The 14,446-nt window shown below is 49.1% G+C and overlaps 1 protein-coding gene across 1 annotated transcript in view; it reads right to left on the bottom strand.

Annotated features, from left to right (window-relative positions):
* The window catches only part of LAMA5 (laminin subunit alpha 5), a 332,936-nt gene that overhangs the window by 149,950 nt on the left and 168,540 nt on the right, over window positions 1–14,446 (bottom strand). The window contains exons 20-21 of the mRNA XM_068264501.1: window positions 5,201–5,306; window positions 3,713–3,812 (exon numbers count right to left, since the gene is read on the bottom strand). Of these exons, the coding sequence (XP_068120602.1) occupies window positions 3,713–3,812; window positions 5,201–5,306 (206 nt within the window). The remainder of the gene's footprint in view (window positions 1–3,712; window positions 3,813–5,200; window positions 5,307–14,446) is intronic.

Raw genomic sequence — 14,446 nt, 5'->3', positions numbered from 1 at the left:
TGTAATGGTGGACACTGGCCCAGGGTCACCTCCTGTAATGGTGGACACTAGCCTAGGGTCACTTCCTGTAATGGTGGACACTGATCCAGGGTCACTTCCTGAAATGGTAGACACTGGCTACTGGGATCACTGTATTATCTCTCTCATTATAGTGATTGGGGGTCTACAGGATTGGGAATGCTATGTTTTATATAGATACCTGCTCTGTTTGCAAGATGTACTCTATAGATAATATATATCTATGATGTACAGGGTTTGGACAAAATAATGGAAACACCTAACATTTTGGCATCATAATCTTTGAACATGCTTTAACCAGTTCATATCCTAACTACAGTATAATCACGTCGTCGTAAGTGGCTCACGAAAGCCACACGACGTGATTATAAGTCACTTCACTTTAATGAGCACAGCGTGCGTGCTGGCACGCGCCTGGGCTCATTTACCCCCCTCCCTCTAACTACACTAACTAAGGATTCCCTCCCGGGGGTCCGATCCTCCCACTCCCCGCTCGATCCCTTTTAATTGAGCATCTCCCCCCCCTTCTTCCCCCATGCTGCAATGCTGGATAAGCATGAAAACAACATACCTCACCTCGTTCCAGCGTGCGATCAGCCTCCCCTCCGTGCATTACCGGTGCCTGTGTCATTACGCCGAACGGATCGGGTCCCGGCTTGATGACGTCATCAAGCCGGGACCCGATCCGTTCGGCATAATGACACAGGCAGCGGTGATGCACGGAGGGGAGGCTGATCGCGCTGGAAGGAGGTGAGGTATGTTGTTTTCATGCTTATCCAGCATTGCAGCATGGGGGAAGAAGGGGGGGAGGGCTGGGGGGGGGGGGGGGGGGTCAGCATTTCGCCACACATGGCTATCGGGGGGGGGGGGGGGTTGGTTCAGGTGACACATGGCTATCTATAGGGCAGGGGGGGCAGAGGCACACTTTGTTATCTATGGGGGGGGGGGGGCAAATGGTCTGGCTATCTATGGGGAGGGGGGAATAATGCAGCACATCTGGCTATCTATAGGGGAAGGGGGGGATTAAGCAGCCCATCTGGCAATTTTTGTGGGGGGTGGGGGTCAAAAGGACACTTAGCATTTTATATGGGGATGGGGCTAATACAGGCACATTTGGCTATACTGGGGGGGGGGCTTTAAAGGGGCACACCCGGCTATCCATAGGGGGTGGGGGGAATAGATGGGTACATCTGGCTGTTTATTGGAGGGGGGAGAACAAAGGGGACGCCTAGCTGAAAATGGGGGTGGGGTATAAAGGGGCATATCTGGCTTACAGAGGGGCACATCTGTCATATTGCTGTATGTCACCCCTAAATATTGTCTGTAACCTAAATTAATGTTCAGCGCTGCGTAATATGTTGGCGCTTTATAAATACAATAAATAATAATAATAATCTGGCCTTTTTGTATAGGGGAGGGGCTAATAAGGGGTACATCTGGCTATCTATACTGGGGGAGATAAAAGAGGCACACTTGGCTATCTATGGGGGGATGGGGGAGTAAAGGGGCACACCTGGCTATCTGGAGGGGGGAGGGGCACATCTGGCTAACTACGGGGGTGGGAGCTAATAAATGGGCTTAGTTTTTTTTAATATATATATATGCCTTCAGCGTATATTAGTTATTTCGGCAAATACAGATTGTGATTACTGATAAAGTGCAATGCAAAAAATTTAAAAAAAATACACCTTTATTTACAAGTAATATATTGTTGCCATACATTGTACTAGGAACATAAATTAATTGTTGAAATAAACAGGACACATGGGCAAATAAAATGTGTGGGTTTGATCTACAGTAAAACTTTTTATTTTTAAACTGTAAGTGTTGAAAACTGAGAAAGAATGACTTTTTCAGTTTTTATTCTCCTTATTCATTTTAAAATGCATGCAAAATAAAATAATTCTTAGCAAAATGTACCACCCAAAGAAAGCCTCATTGGTGGGAAAAAAAACAAGGTATAGATCATTTATGTGTGATAAGGGCTGACAAAGTTATTGGCTAATGAATGGGAAGCGTGTGAAATGTTGAAAATTGCTTGGGATTTTTAGGGGGAAAAGCCCAGGGACGCAAAGTGGTTAAGCAATCAAAACTTGACATATGTTAATTTTTTTTTGTTCATTATTTTTGTTATTTGATATGTTTAATTAAAATAATTGTTTTTTACAGATATTTAAACAAAAGTTGGTTATAATTTATAAAAATGGCAGATCTCTCAGACTTTCAAAGAGGCCAAATTGTTGGTGCTCGTATGGCAAGTGCTACTATAACAGAAACTGCCTGAATGCTTGGCATTTCAAGAGGTACTGTCTCAAAAGTAATGACTGCCTTTGAAAGAGAAGGAAAAACGTCCTCAGCAAAGCACAGTTGTGGCCAAAAGTCGAAGTTATCTGAGAGAGACCATCGAACTCTAATCGAATTGTTAGAAAAGCTTGCAAGACCACGGCTCCTAAAATCACTGCAGAGCTGAATGAACACCTACAGTGGCGTAGATATGGAGCTTGGGGCCCCGGTGCGAGTTTTACATTTACGTGTCTCTACAATGCAGGACAGCGGCCATCTTGTATCTCTACAATGCAGGACAGCAGCCATCTTGTGTCCCTACAATGCAGGACAGCAGCCATACTGTGTCTCTACAATGCAGGACAGTAGCCATATTGAGTTCCTACATTGCAGGTCAGCGGCCATCTTGTATCCCTACGATGCAGGACAGCAGCCATCTTGTATCCCTACCATGCAGGACAGCAGCCATATTGTATCCCTATAATGCAGGACAGCTGTGATTTTGTATCCCTACAATGTAAGACAGTGGCCATCTTGTGTCCCTGCAATGCAGGACAGTGGCCATCTTGTGTCCCTACAATGCAGGACAGAGGCCATCTTGTGTCCCTACAATGCAGGACAGTGGCCATGTTGTATCCCTACAATGCAGGACAGCAGCCATCTTGTGTTCCTACCATGCAGGACAGCAGCAATCTTGTATCCCTACAATGCAGGACAGCAGCCATCTTATATCTCTACAATGCAGGACAGCGGACATCTTGTATCACTACAATGCAGGACAGCGGCCATCTTGTGTCCCTACAATGCAGGACAGCAGCCATCTTATATCCCTACAATGCAGGACAGAGGCCATCTTGTATCCCTACAATGCAGGACAGAGGCCATCTTGTATCCCTACAATGCAGGACAGCGGCCATCTTGTGTCCCTACAATGCAAGACAGAGGCCATCTTGTGTCCCTACAATGCAGGACAGTGGCCATCTTGTATCCCTACAATGCAGGACAGAGGCCATCTTGTATCCCTACAATGCAGGACAGTGGCCATCTTGTGTCCCTGCTGACCTCTGTAAACGTGTCCCGCATTCCTAATTAATAGGCCTGAATAAAGCTGCAGACAGATCCCTCAATTACTACTCCCAAGGTCATTGACAATACAGCTCGTATGACCAGCTGTAGTAAAACAAGGGGAATAATATAGTATTAACTTCTCAGGCCATTCTAAATGGTATAATGAGCAGCCACAGCAGCTGTCTGATCCGTGCCTCAGAGTCCATTTCAATGTGACATCATTAGCCGCGACAGCTGACACTGAGTGACAAGAATCCAAAGTACACATCCTGTATTAATCTGCCAATTACCAGGCTGTGCGATAATTCCGCTATCACAGCCGCCGTTCCCGGCACATACTCACCGGTTACACTGCGGCCCCTCCAGATTCTCACGGCACTGGCATTCTCCAGTCCTGGCATTGCACGCCAAACCCACCGAGCCTCCGATGTCACACTGGCAACCTGCGTTTGGGGAAAAGACACCTGGTTAGTTCACTCTGCCAAGCTGGGAAGGCTAGGCCCGAGGAGGCAGCGGAGGGATATTTATAGTGGGCTTAGCTCCGGAATGCACAGGAGGTATCCGCTCTTGTAACTGGGCATTAAGGAGGAATTTCAAGATATCCAATTAGAGAGGAACTCATCGCCTTGCCAGATATAAGACTCTCTGACAGGGGAAGGGCTGACAGCGATCAGGGCAGGCAGAATCACACACTGAACAGCAGCAACTAAGAGGAAGAAAAACTCAGGACTTTTCTAACTCATATAACAAAATAACCTTATTTGGAGGATAAGTAAAATTAAAACGTAACTTTTCATAAATTACTAGTAAAAGAGCAAATAGAGAGCTATTAAACATCAAAAGTGAATTGATGTGGTTAGTTTATGATGAATCCTGAATAAATTTAAAGGGATATCATCCCTGCTTACACTGTATTGTAAATTAAACACAACATCAAACCAAATCCTACATGTTTCAAAGGGAGTCTTCGTCAGGGGATAAACAAAGTGCAACGTGCTATAGATGCCTAGTGCTAAGGTGCAAACAATCTACATAACATTCACATAAAACTTCACAATTAGATATGCTGTTGGCTATTAGCAGCAGCCAGCTAATACCAGTATTCCAGTGTTTCTGGGTCCCCATGGGATGTCTGGGTATTGCTACATTATTCTGGTGTTTCTGGGTCCCCATGGGCTGTCTGGGTATTGTTATATTATTCTGGTGGTTCTGGATCCCTGTGGGCTGTCTGGGTATTGTTATATTATTCTGGTGGTTCTGTGTTCCTGTAGGCTAGGCTGTCTGGGTATTTTTATATTATTCTGGTGGTTCTGGATCCCCATGGGCTGTCTGGGTATTTTTATATTATTCTGGTGGTTCTGGGTCCCCGTGGCCTGTCTGGGTATTGTTATATTATTCTGGTGGTTCTGGATCCCCGTGGGCAGTCTGGGTATTGTTATGTTATTCTGGTGCCTGTCGGTCACTGATCTGTCTGGGTATTTTGCTATATTATTCTGCTGTTTCTGTGTCCCCGCGAGCTGTCTGGGTATTTTGCTATATTAGTCTAGTGGTTCTGTATCCCAGTGGTCTGTCTGCCTATTGTTATATTATTCTGATGGTTCTGGGTCCCCGTGAGCTATCTGGGTATTATGTTATATTATTCCAGAGGTTCTGTGTCCCCGTAGCCTGTCTGTCAACAATGTTATATTACTGGTGGATCTATGTACCAGTGGCCTGTCTGGGTACAGTTATATTATTCTGGTGGTTCTGAATCCCCGTGGGCTGTTTAGGTATTCTGTAAACACTTGTAGACACATTTTTGGACAGGTGTTTCCCCTGGTGGTGCTCTTACCCTGACATCCGAAGTAGGTGTCCGGCTTGAGGTTGTAGTAGCCGTCTTTGCACTTGTTGCAGGATCCGCTGCAGATGTTTGGCTTGCAGAAGCATTGTCCCGTCACCTGCAGACACACAATTCATGCAGAATTAGTCATTACTATAGAAAACACAGCTGCATCCTAACAGGTGAAAGTCTCCAGAGAAGAGTTATTTATGTGGATGGGCCAGGAGACCTACCAGCTGAATTCAGAGAGTGGCCCTAAGAGAGCTGAGCCAAGAGGCTTGGCTCAACCCAGCGTCTATGTTTATATCTGTATTGAGGGAGAGGCAGTGATTGGGCAGCAGAGACTGACAGTAGCCATCATCTCAGCACCAATGAATACCATGTATATAAAAAACCAGCATTGTGCAGCCCAAAAATTACATTGAAAATTCAAGCTGATTTTATATTCAGGTTCCTCCGCCCAAGTCCCCCACCACATGCAGGGTTCACTAATGAGTGTTATATTCCAGTTACTCCCCCTCCTTACATACAGAGCACACTGTTAATTTCTGGAGCACAATTCCAGGAGGCAATTGCCAGTTGACCACGTGGAGCCCCTGATAACATGTACTCCAATATGTGGAAGTGATGACTCTTTTGTATGCAGTGTTCAGCTCCTTTGTATGTATGCTGGGGAGGGCAGAAGCTTAATCTGTGTACTTAAATGAGCCAGGAGTCCTTTCATGCATATCATATGACAGGTACTGTTTACAGCAAAGCTGTAGTGATATATACAGTGTTCTCCCCAGAAATTTTTTTCAGCCGGGTGGCATGAAAAAGTAGCCGGGTGGCAAGAAAAAGTAGCCGGGTGGGGCGTGATAACAGAATGCAGGCCGGCGCTTCTCTGCATACACAGCAGAGGAGAAGATGAGCCGATGACAGCCGGGTGGTCACCAAAACTAGCCGGGTGGACCACCCGGCAAAAAGAGCCTGGGGAGAACACTGATATATATATAAAAAAAGTAAAATACCTATAGAGATGGAAGGATCTGGATCCTGTATAGCCTTCCCTCTCTCCTCTGTTGGTGTCCCGGTTTCAGTGTTGCCCCCCGTTTATATCTTCCACCTCCAGGAGAACTCGGAAGTACTCGTGTCCATGTGGCTCAGTACGCGCAGTACTGTGTAAACCATCTCTGGAAGCAGTAGTGTTCATGTGGCTCAGTACTGCGTCACCCGTCTCTGGAAGCACTCGTCCACGTGGCTCAGTACTGAGCCACCCGTCTCTGGAAGCACTCGTGTCCACGTGGCTCAGTACTGAGTCATCCGTCTCTGGAAGTACTCGTGTCCACGTGGCTCAGTACTGAGTCCTCCGTCTCTGGAAGCACTCGTGTCCACGTGGCTCCGTACTGTGTCAACCATCTCTGGAAGCACTTGTGCCACGTGGCTCAGTACTGAGTCATCCGTCTCTGGAAGCACTCGTGTCCACGTGGCTCCGTACTGAGTCACCCGTCTCAAGAAGCACTCGTCTACGTGGCTCGGTACTGAGCCACCCGTCTCTGGAAGCACTCGTGTCCACGTGGCTCAGTACTGAGTCATCCGTCTCTGGAATCACTCGTGTCCACGTGGCTCAGTATTGAGTCAACCGCCCCCACGGAAGCACTCGTGTCCACGTGGCTCAGTACTGAGTCAACCGCCCCCCCGGAAGCACTCGTGTCCACGTGGCTCAGTACTGTGTCAACCGTCTCTGGAAGCACTCGTGTCCACGTGGCTCAGTACTGTGTCAACCGTCTCTGGAAGCACTTGTCTACATGGCTCAGTACTGAGTCACCCGTCTCCGGAAGCACTTGTCTACATGGCTCAGTACTGAGTCACCCGTCTCCGGAAGCACTTGTCCATGTGGCTCAGTATGCACAGTACTAAGCCACTCCTCTTCGGAAGCACTCGGGGACCAGAGTGCTTCCAAAGCCTTGTGAAGGTCCCCAAAGGCGCATTTGACCACTTGGTGGAAGACATGGAACATGGGGACAGCGCAAAAACAAGGGGGCCGAGCAAGGCCAGGAAAGGCACTATAGGATCCAGAGCCGTCGTTCGCCATAGATGAAGGTGGGGACCTAAGAGAAGTCTGCACATGGCATCCCTTCTAACATGTATTGCAATATGTGGAACTGATGGTTGTTTTGCATGCAGTGTTCAGCTCCTGTGTATGTGTGCTGTGGAAGGCAGTAGCTTAGACTGTGCATTTAAGGACTCTTTATCACAAGTAGCTGAAGGCAGTGAATTCACCACTTGTCAGCTGCTTCCGGGGGTGCGCCCTATTGCCCAGCTGGGAAATGCCGCTATGTGTTAAATGTGACACATATGGTGCTACCGAACACTGCCATTGAGCTGCATGTAATCGCACTCAAATAGCGCTTGTCACCAGCAGCTGGGCGGCCTCAATGAGCCAGGAGGCCTTTAATGCCGCCATATACAGGTCAGGTGCTGCTTGGTTTCTTTCTCTCCCATGTGAGCACAAAAAATGTGTGTACTATAATTCCAGGAGGTTATTGGACAGTTGGCCCCACGGGCAGGAGATGCACATGAGACTATTGGATGGTTGGCCACATGGGCAGGAGATGCACATGAGACTATTGGATGGTTGGCGACCTGGGCAGGAGATGCACAGGAGGCTATTGGAAAGTAGGCCACACGAGCAGGATATGCACATGAGGCTATTGGACGGTTGGCCACACAGGCAGGAGATGCACAGGAGGCTAATGGACGGTTGGCCAGACAGGTTGGAGATGCACAGGAGGCTATTGGACGGTTGGCCACACGGGCACGAGGTGCACAGGAGGCTAATTGGATGGTTGGCCACACGGGCACGAGATGCACAGGAGGCTATTGGACGGTTGGCCACATGGGCTGGAGATGCACAGGAGGCTACAGGATGGTTGGCCACACAGGCTGGAGATGCACAGGAGGCTATTGGATGGTTGACCACACAGGAAGGAGATGCATAGGAGGCTATTGCATGGTTGGCCACACGGGCTGGAGATGCACAGGAGGCTATTGCATGTTTGGCCACACAGGCAGGAGATGCACAGGAGGCTATTGCATGGTTGGCCACACAGGCAGGAGATGCACAAGAGGCTATTGCATGGTTAGCCACATGGGCAGGAGATGCACAGGAGGCTATTGCATGGTTGGCCACAGGGACAGGAGATGCACAGGAGGCTACTACATGGTTAGCCACACGGGCAGGAGATGCATAGGAGGCTATTGCATGGTTGGCCACACGGGCAGGAGATGCACAGGAGGCTATTGCATGGTTAGCCACATGGGCAGGAGATGCACAGGAGGCTATTGCATGGTTGGCCACACGGGCAGGAGATGCACAGGAGGCTATTGCATGGTTGGCCACACGGGCAGGAGATGCACAGGAAGCTATTGCATGGTTAGCCACACGGGCAGGAGATGCACAGGAGTCCATTGCATGGTTGGCCACACGGGCAGGAGATGCACAGGAAGCTATTGCATGGTTAGCCACACGGGCAGGAGATGCACAGGAGGCTATTGGATGGTTGGCCACACAGGCAGGAGATGCACAGGAGGCTATTGAATGGTTGGCAACACAGGCAGGAGATACACAGAAGACTATTGGACAGTTGCCCACACAAGCTGGAGATGCGCAGTCACTGGGAGAGAGAAGGAAAGGAGGGCTGGATTGGTGGCTGCAGTAAATCCCATTACTCAGGCTGATAAATGAGAGCAGTTTTGTGTTCGTACTTCTGATAAATAGCCCCCCATGTAAAAAATGGCTGCTGGCGTGTCCAATGACTATCCAGGCAACCGCCATAAATCTCCCATACTAGACAGTTCCTTTTGTAAGCAATATAAGAAAATCGATAGGATGACTTCCCTGTGTGTGTCAGCCTGGCAGTCCTGTGCTCTGGCGGCCATCCGATATGTCATCTGCTCCATAGATCACCCGTCTCCCCAGATAACCTCTGTCTATTTACTGTAAACACTGTCAGCAGCTCACACTCCCCATTGGATGCAGACACAGCCTCACAGCCAATCACAGGGCTGCAGCACGATGTCATACAGCAAAAGGTATGATGCACAAAACGTAGACAGCCCTGCCCTTGTGAGCTTACGATCTAAAGAGTTAGGGAGGAAACGACCAGAAGACAGAAAACAATTTATGGAAATAGCATTCCTAGTATGACTTTCCTTTTTTATTTTCACACATTTTAAATCCCATGTAATCAACAAATTTCAGACACCACTGCCTACAACCAGCTGCAGAACATGCAGGCCACAATAGTGGAACACACCACCTCCTACAACCAGCTGCAGAACATGCAGGCAACACTAGTGTCACACACCACCTCCTACAACCAGCTGCAGAACATGCAGGCGACACTAGTGTCACACACCACTGCCTACAACCAGCTGCAGAACATGCAGGCCACACTAGTGTCACACACCACCTCCTACAACCAGCTGCAGAACATGCAGGCTACACTAGTGTCACACACCACCTCCTACAACCAGCTGCAGAACATGCAGGCCACACTAGTGTCACACACCACTGCCTACAACCAGCTGCAGAACATGCAGGCTACAATAGTGGAACACACCACCTCCTACAACCAGCTGCAGAACATGCAGGCAACACCAGTGTCACACACCACCTCCTACAACCAGCTGCAGAACATGCAGGCGACACTAGTGTCACACACCACTGCCTACAACCAGCTGCAGAACATGCAGGCCACAATAGTGGAACACACCACCTCCTACAACCAGCTGCAGAACATGCAGGCAACACCAGTGTCACACACCACCTCCTACAACCAGCTGCAGAACATGCAGGCGACACTAGTGTCACACACCACTGCCTACAACCAGCTGCAGAACATGCAGGCCACAATAGTGAAACACACCACCTCCTACAACCAGCTGCAGAACATGCAGGCCACACTAGTGTCACACACCACTGCCTACAACCAGCTGCAGAACATGCAGGCTACAATAGTGGAACACACCACCTCCTACAACCAGCTGCAGAACATGCAGGCAACACCAGTGTCACACACCACCTCCTACAACCAGCTGCAGAACATGCAGGCGACACTAGTGTCACACACCACCTCCTACAACCAGCTGCAGAACATGCAGGCGACACTAGTGTCACACACCACTGCCTACAACCAGCTGCAGAACATGCAGGCTACAATAGTGGAACACACCACCTCCTACAACCAGCTGCAGAACATGCAGGCCACACTAGTGTCACACACCACTGCCTACAACCAGCTGCAGAACATGCAGGCTACAATAGTGGAACACACCACCTCCTACAACCAGCTGCAGAACATGCAGGCAACACCAGTGTCACACACCACCTCCTACAACCAGCTGCAGAACATGCAGGCGACACTAGTGTCACACACCACCTCCTACAACCAGCTGCAGAACATGCAGGCGACACTAGTGTCACACACCACTGCCTACAACCAGCTGCAGAACATGCAGGCTACAATAGTGGAACACACCACTGCCTACAACCAGCTGCAGAACATGCAGGCCACAATAGTGGAACACACCACCTCCTACAACCAGCTGCAGAACATGCAGGCAACACCAGTGTCACACACCACCTCCTACAACCAGCTGCAGAACATGCAGGCGACACTAGTGTCACACACCACTACCTACAACCAGCTGCAGAACATGCAGGCGACACTAGTGTCACACACCACTGCCTACAACCAGCTGCAGAACATGCAGGCTACAATAGTGGAACACACCACCTCCTACAACCAGCTGCAGAACATGCAGGCAACACCAGTGTCACACACCACTGCCTACAACCAGCTGCAGAACATGCAGGCCACAATAGTGGAACACACCACCTCCTACAACCAGCTGCAGAATATTTAGGCCACACTAGTGTCACACACCACCTCCTACATCCAGCTGCAGAATATGTAGGCCACACTAGTGTCACACACCACCTCCTACAACCAGCTGCAGAACATGCAGGCGACACTAGTGTCACACACCACTACCTACAACCAGCTACAGAACATGCAGGCAACACTAGTGTCACACACCACTGCCTACAACCAGCTGCAGAACATGCAGGCTACAATAGTGGAACACACCACCTCCTACAACCAGATGCAGAACATGCAGGCCACACTAGTGTCACACACCACTGCCTACAACCAGCTGCAGAACATGCAGGCTACAATAGTGGAACACACCACCTCCTACAACCAGCTGCAGAACATGCAGGCAACACCAGTGTCACACACCACCTCCTACATCCAGCTGCAGAACATGCAGGCCACAATAGTGGAACACACCACCTCCTACAACCAGCTGCAGAACATGCAGGCGACACTAGTGTCACACACCACTGCCTACAACCAGCTGCAGAACATGCAGGCTACAATAGTGGAACACACCACCTCCTACAACCAGATGCAGAACATGCAGGCCACACTAGTGTCACACACCACTGCCTACAACCAGCTGCAGAACATGCAGGCTACAATAGTGGAACACACCACCTCCTACAACCAGCTGCAGAACATGCAGGCAACACCAGTGTCACACACCACCTCCTACATCCAGCTGCAGAACATGCAGGCCACAATAGTGGAACACACCACCTCCTACAACCAGCTGCAGAACATGCAGGCGACACTAGTGTCACACACCACTGCCTACAACCAGCTGCAGAACATGCAGGCTACAATAGTGGAACACACCACTGCCTACAACCAGCTGCAGAACATGCAGGCTACAATAGTGGAACACACCACCTCCTACAACCAGCTGCAGAACATGCAGGCCACACTAGTGTCACACACCACTGCCTACAACCAGCTGCAGAACATGCAGGCCACACTAGTGTCACACACCACTGCCTACAACCAGCTGCAGATCATGCAGGCTGCAATAGTGTCACACACCACCTCCTACAACCAGCTGCAGAACATGCAGGCCACAATAGTGGAACACACCACCTCCTACAACCAGCTGCAGAACATGCAGGTGACACTAGTGTCACACACCACTGCCTACAACCAGCTGCAGAACATGCAGGCCACACTAGTGTCACACACCACCTCCTACAACCAGCTGCAGATCACGCAGGCCACACTACTGTCACACACCACCTCCTACAACCAGCTGCAGAATATTTAGGCCACACTAGTGTCACACACCACTGACTACAACCAGCTGCATAAGGTTAGAGAAACCGAGAGCCCAATATAGTGTAGTATGTTCAGCATAAAATTAGTAAAGATAATTAGTGAGAAGAGTATACTCACAAACGTGGGTTACCACAAAGGCAACCACTGTATAGGCAGGTGAGGAGATTAGACCTGTCCTCACTCAGGATTATAAAGTCGCTCTCTGTAGATCAGAAAAGGGGTAGATCACCCCTCCACCAGGGGTGGACACGGTACAGCAAACGGGGAACAGAGGCACCAGCAGGGTAAAAGTGGATTAAACCTTTAAAATTTGCTTGGAGGAAGCGGTGGACTTACCTCCATAAAGCAGACACGAAAGACTGTATAATAGTAATCACATTTATTATATAGTACCCCAAAAGTGCAACGCATTTCGCAGGCCACGCCCGCTTCATCAGGCAATAAACTGAAATTCTGTTTGTCCCCATAGCAGGAGTAGCACCTCAGTCGCTACTCCTGCTACTGCTGAAATTCTGTTTGTCCCCACGTTTATTGCCTGATGAAGCGGGCGTGGCCTGCGAAACACGTTGCACTTTTGGGGTTCTATATAATAAATGTGATTACTATTATACAGTCTTTCGTGTCTGCTTTATGGTGGTAAGTTGCACTTTTTGGGGTACTATATAATAAGTGTTATTACTATTATACAGACAGTCTTTCGTGTCTGCTTTATGGAGGTAAGTCCACCGCAATTTTAAAGGTTTTATCCACTTTTACCCTGCTGGCGCCTCTGTTTACAACCAGCTGGAGAACATGCAGGCGACACTAGCGTCACACACCACCTCTTACAACCAGCTGGAGAACATGCAGGCGACACTAGCGTCACACACCACCTCTTACAACCAGCTGGAGAACATGCAGGCGACACTAGCGTCACACACCACCTCTTACAACCAGCTGGAGAACATGCAGGCGACACTAGCGTCACACACCACCTCTTACAACCAGCTGGAGAACATGCAGGCGACACTAGCGTCACACACCACCTCTTACAACCAGCTGGAGAACATGCAGGCGACACTAGCGTCACACACCACCTCTTACAACCAGCTGCAGAACATGCAGGTCACACTAGTGTCCCACACCCCAGCTGCAGGACATGCAGACCACACTAGCGTCACACACCACTGACTACGACCAGCAGCAGAACATGCTGGACACACTAGTTCTCTGGCCAGAGTCAGATTCTTCGCACATTATCGGTTTCCTTGGTCACTAGTTACACAAATGCTTCACTATCAGGATTATTTAAAGAAAACTGGTCATTAGACAAACATAGAAGCTGCCATTGCTGAGAGTTCCTGGCTGTAATACTTGGAGTCACTTACTGGAAACAAGTGTGAGGATAAGGACCGCCAAACAAAAGTCAGAACACCTGATCTGCGCATCTGCTGAAGGGTTTATTGGAATCAGATTAAAAACTGGGAATTCAGACACAGGTCATCCACACTATTTTGTCGATACTCTGGATTTAAAGGATACATCTGAGGGGAATAAGTCACCTAGGGCTTCTTCCAGCCCCTCATTCCGCTTGGAACCAGGCCTCCGCTGTCACCTCCAGACAATCGTGACTGGGATCTCCTGCACATGCGTGGGCAAACCACGGGCCTCTCGTGATCATTCTCCCGGCGACAGGAGCACTCTGCGCTTGCACAGTTTAGAGAGAAGTGAAAAGCACAATGGCTCGGAGCGTAACTATGCCGTGGGACCTAACAGACTTCTAGGGGCTGGAAGAGGCCTCAGGTGAGTTAACCCACTTTTTCTCTGCAGATGTATCCTTTAAAGTGAACCAGAGACGAAGCACCCTTGTGTATTTTACCATAGAAATCAGTGGGAACATTAGAGAAAACATTTACCATGCTCTCTGTTCCATCCTCACTGCTAAAAGTGTCTGTTATCTAGCTGAGATAAGAATCCCGGACTGAGCATTGATTCTGGCTTTGCTATAATGACTCAGCTATAATGATTCCTGAGCAAAGCCAGCAGGGGGCAGGCTTGGACTTGAAGACAGCAAAGAACACAG

Source organism: Hyperolius riggenbachi, chromosome 12 (genome assembly GCF_040937935.1).
Source record: "Hyperolius riggenbachi isolate aHypRig1 chromosome 12, aHypRig1.pri, whole genome shotgun sequence".
In the NCBI taxonomy this organism is placed as follows: domain Eukaryota; kingdom Metazoa; phylum Chordata; class Amphibia; order Anura; family Hyperoliidae; genus Hyperolius; species Hyperolius riggenbachi.
This window is presented reverse-complemented; position numbering and strand designations above follow the sequence as displayed.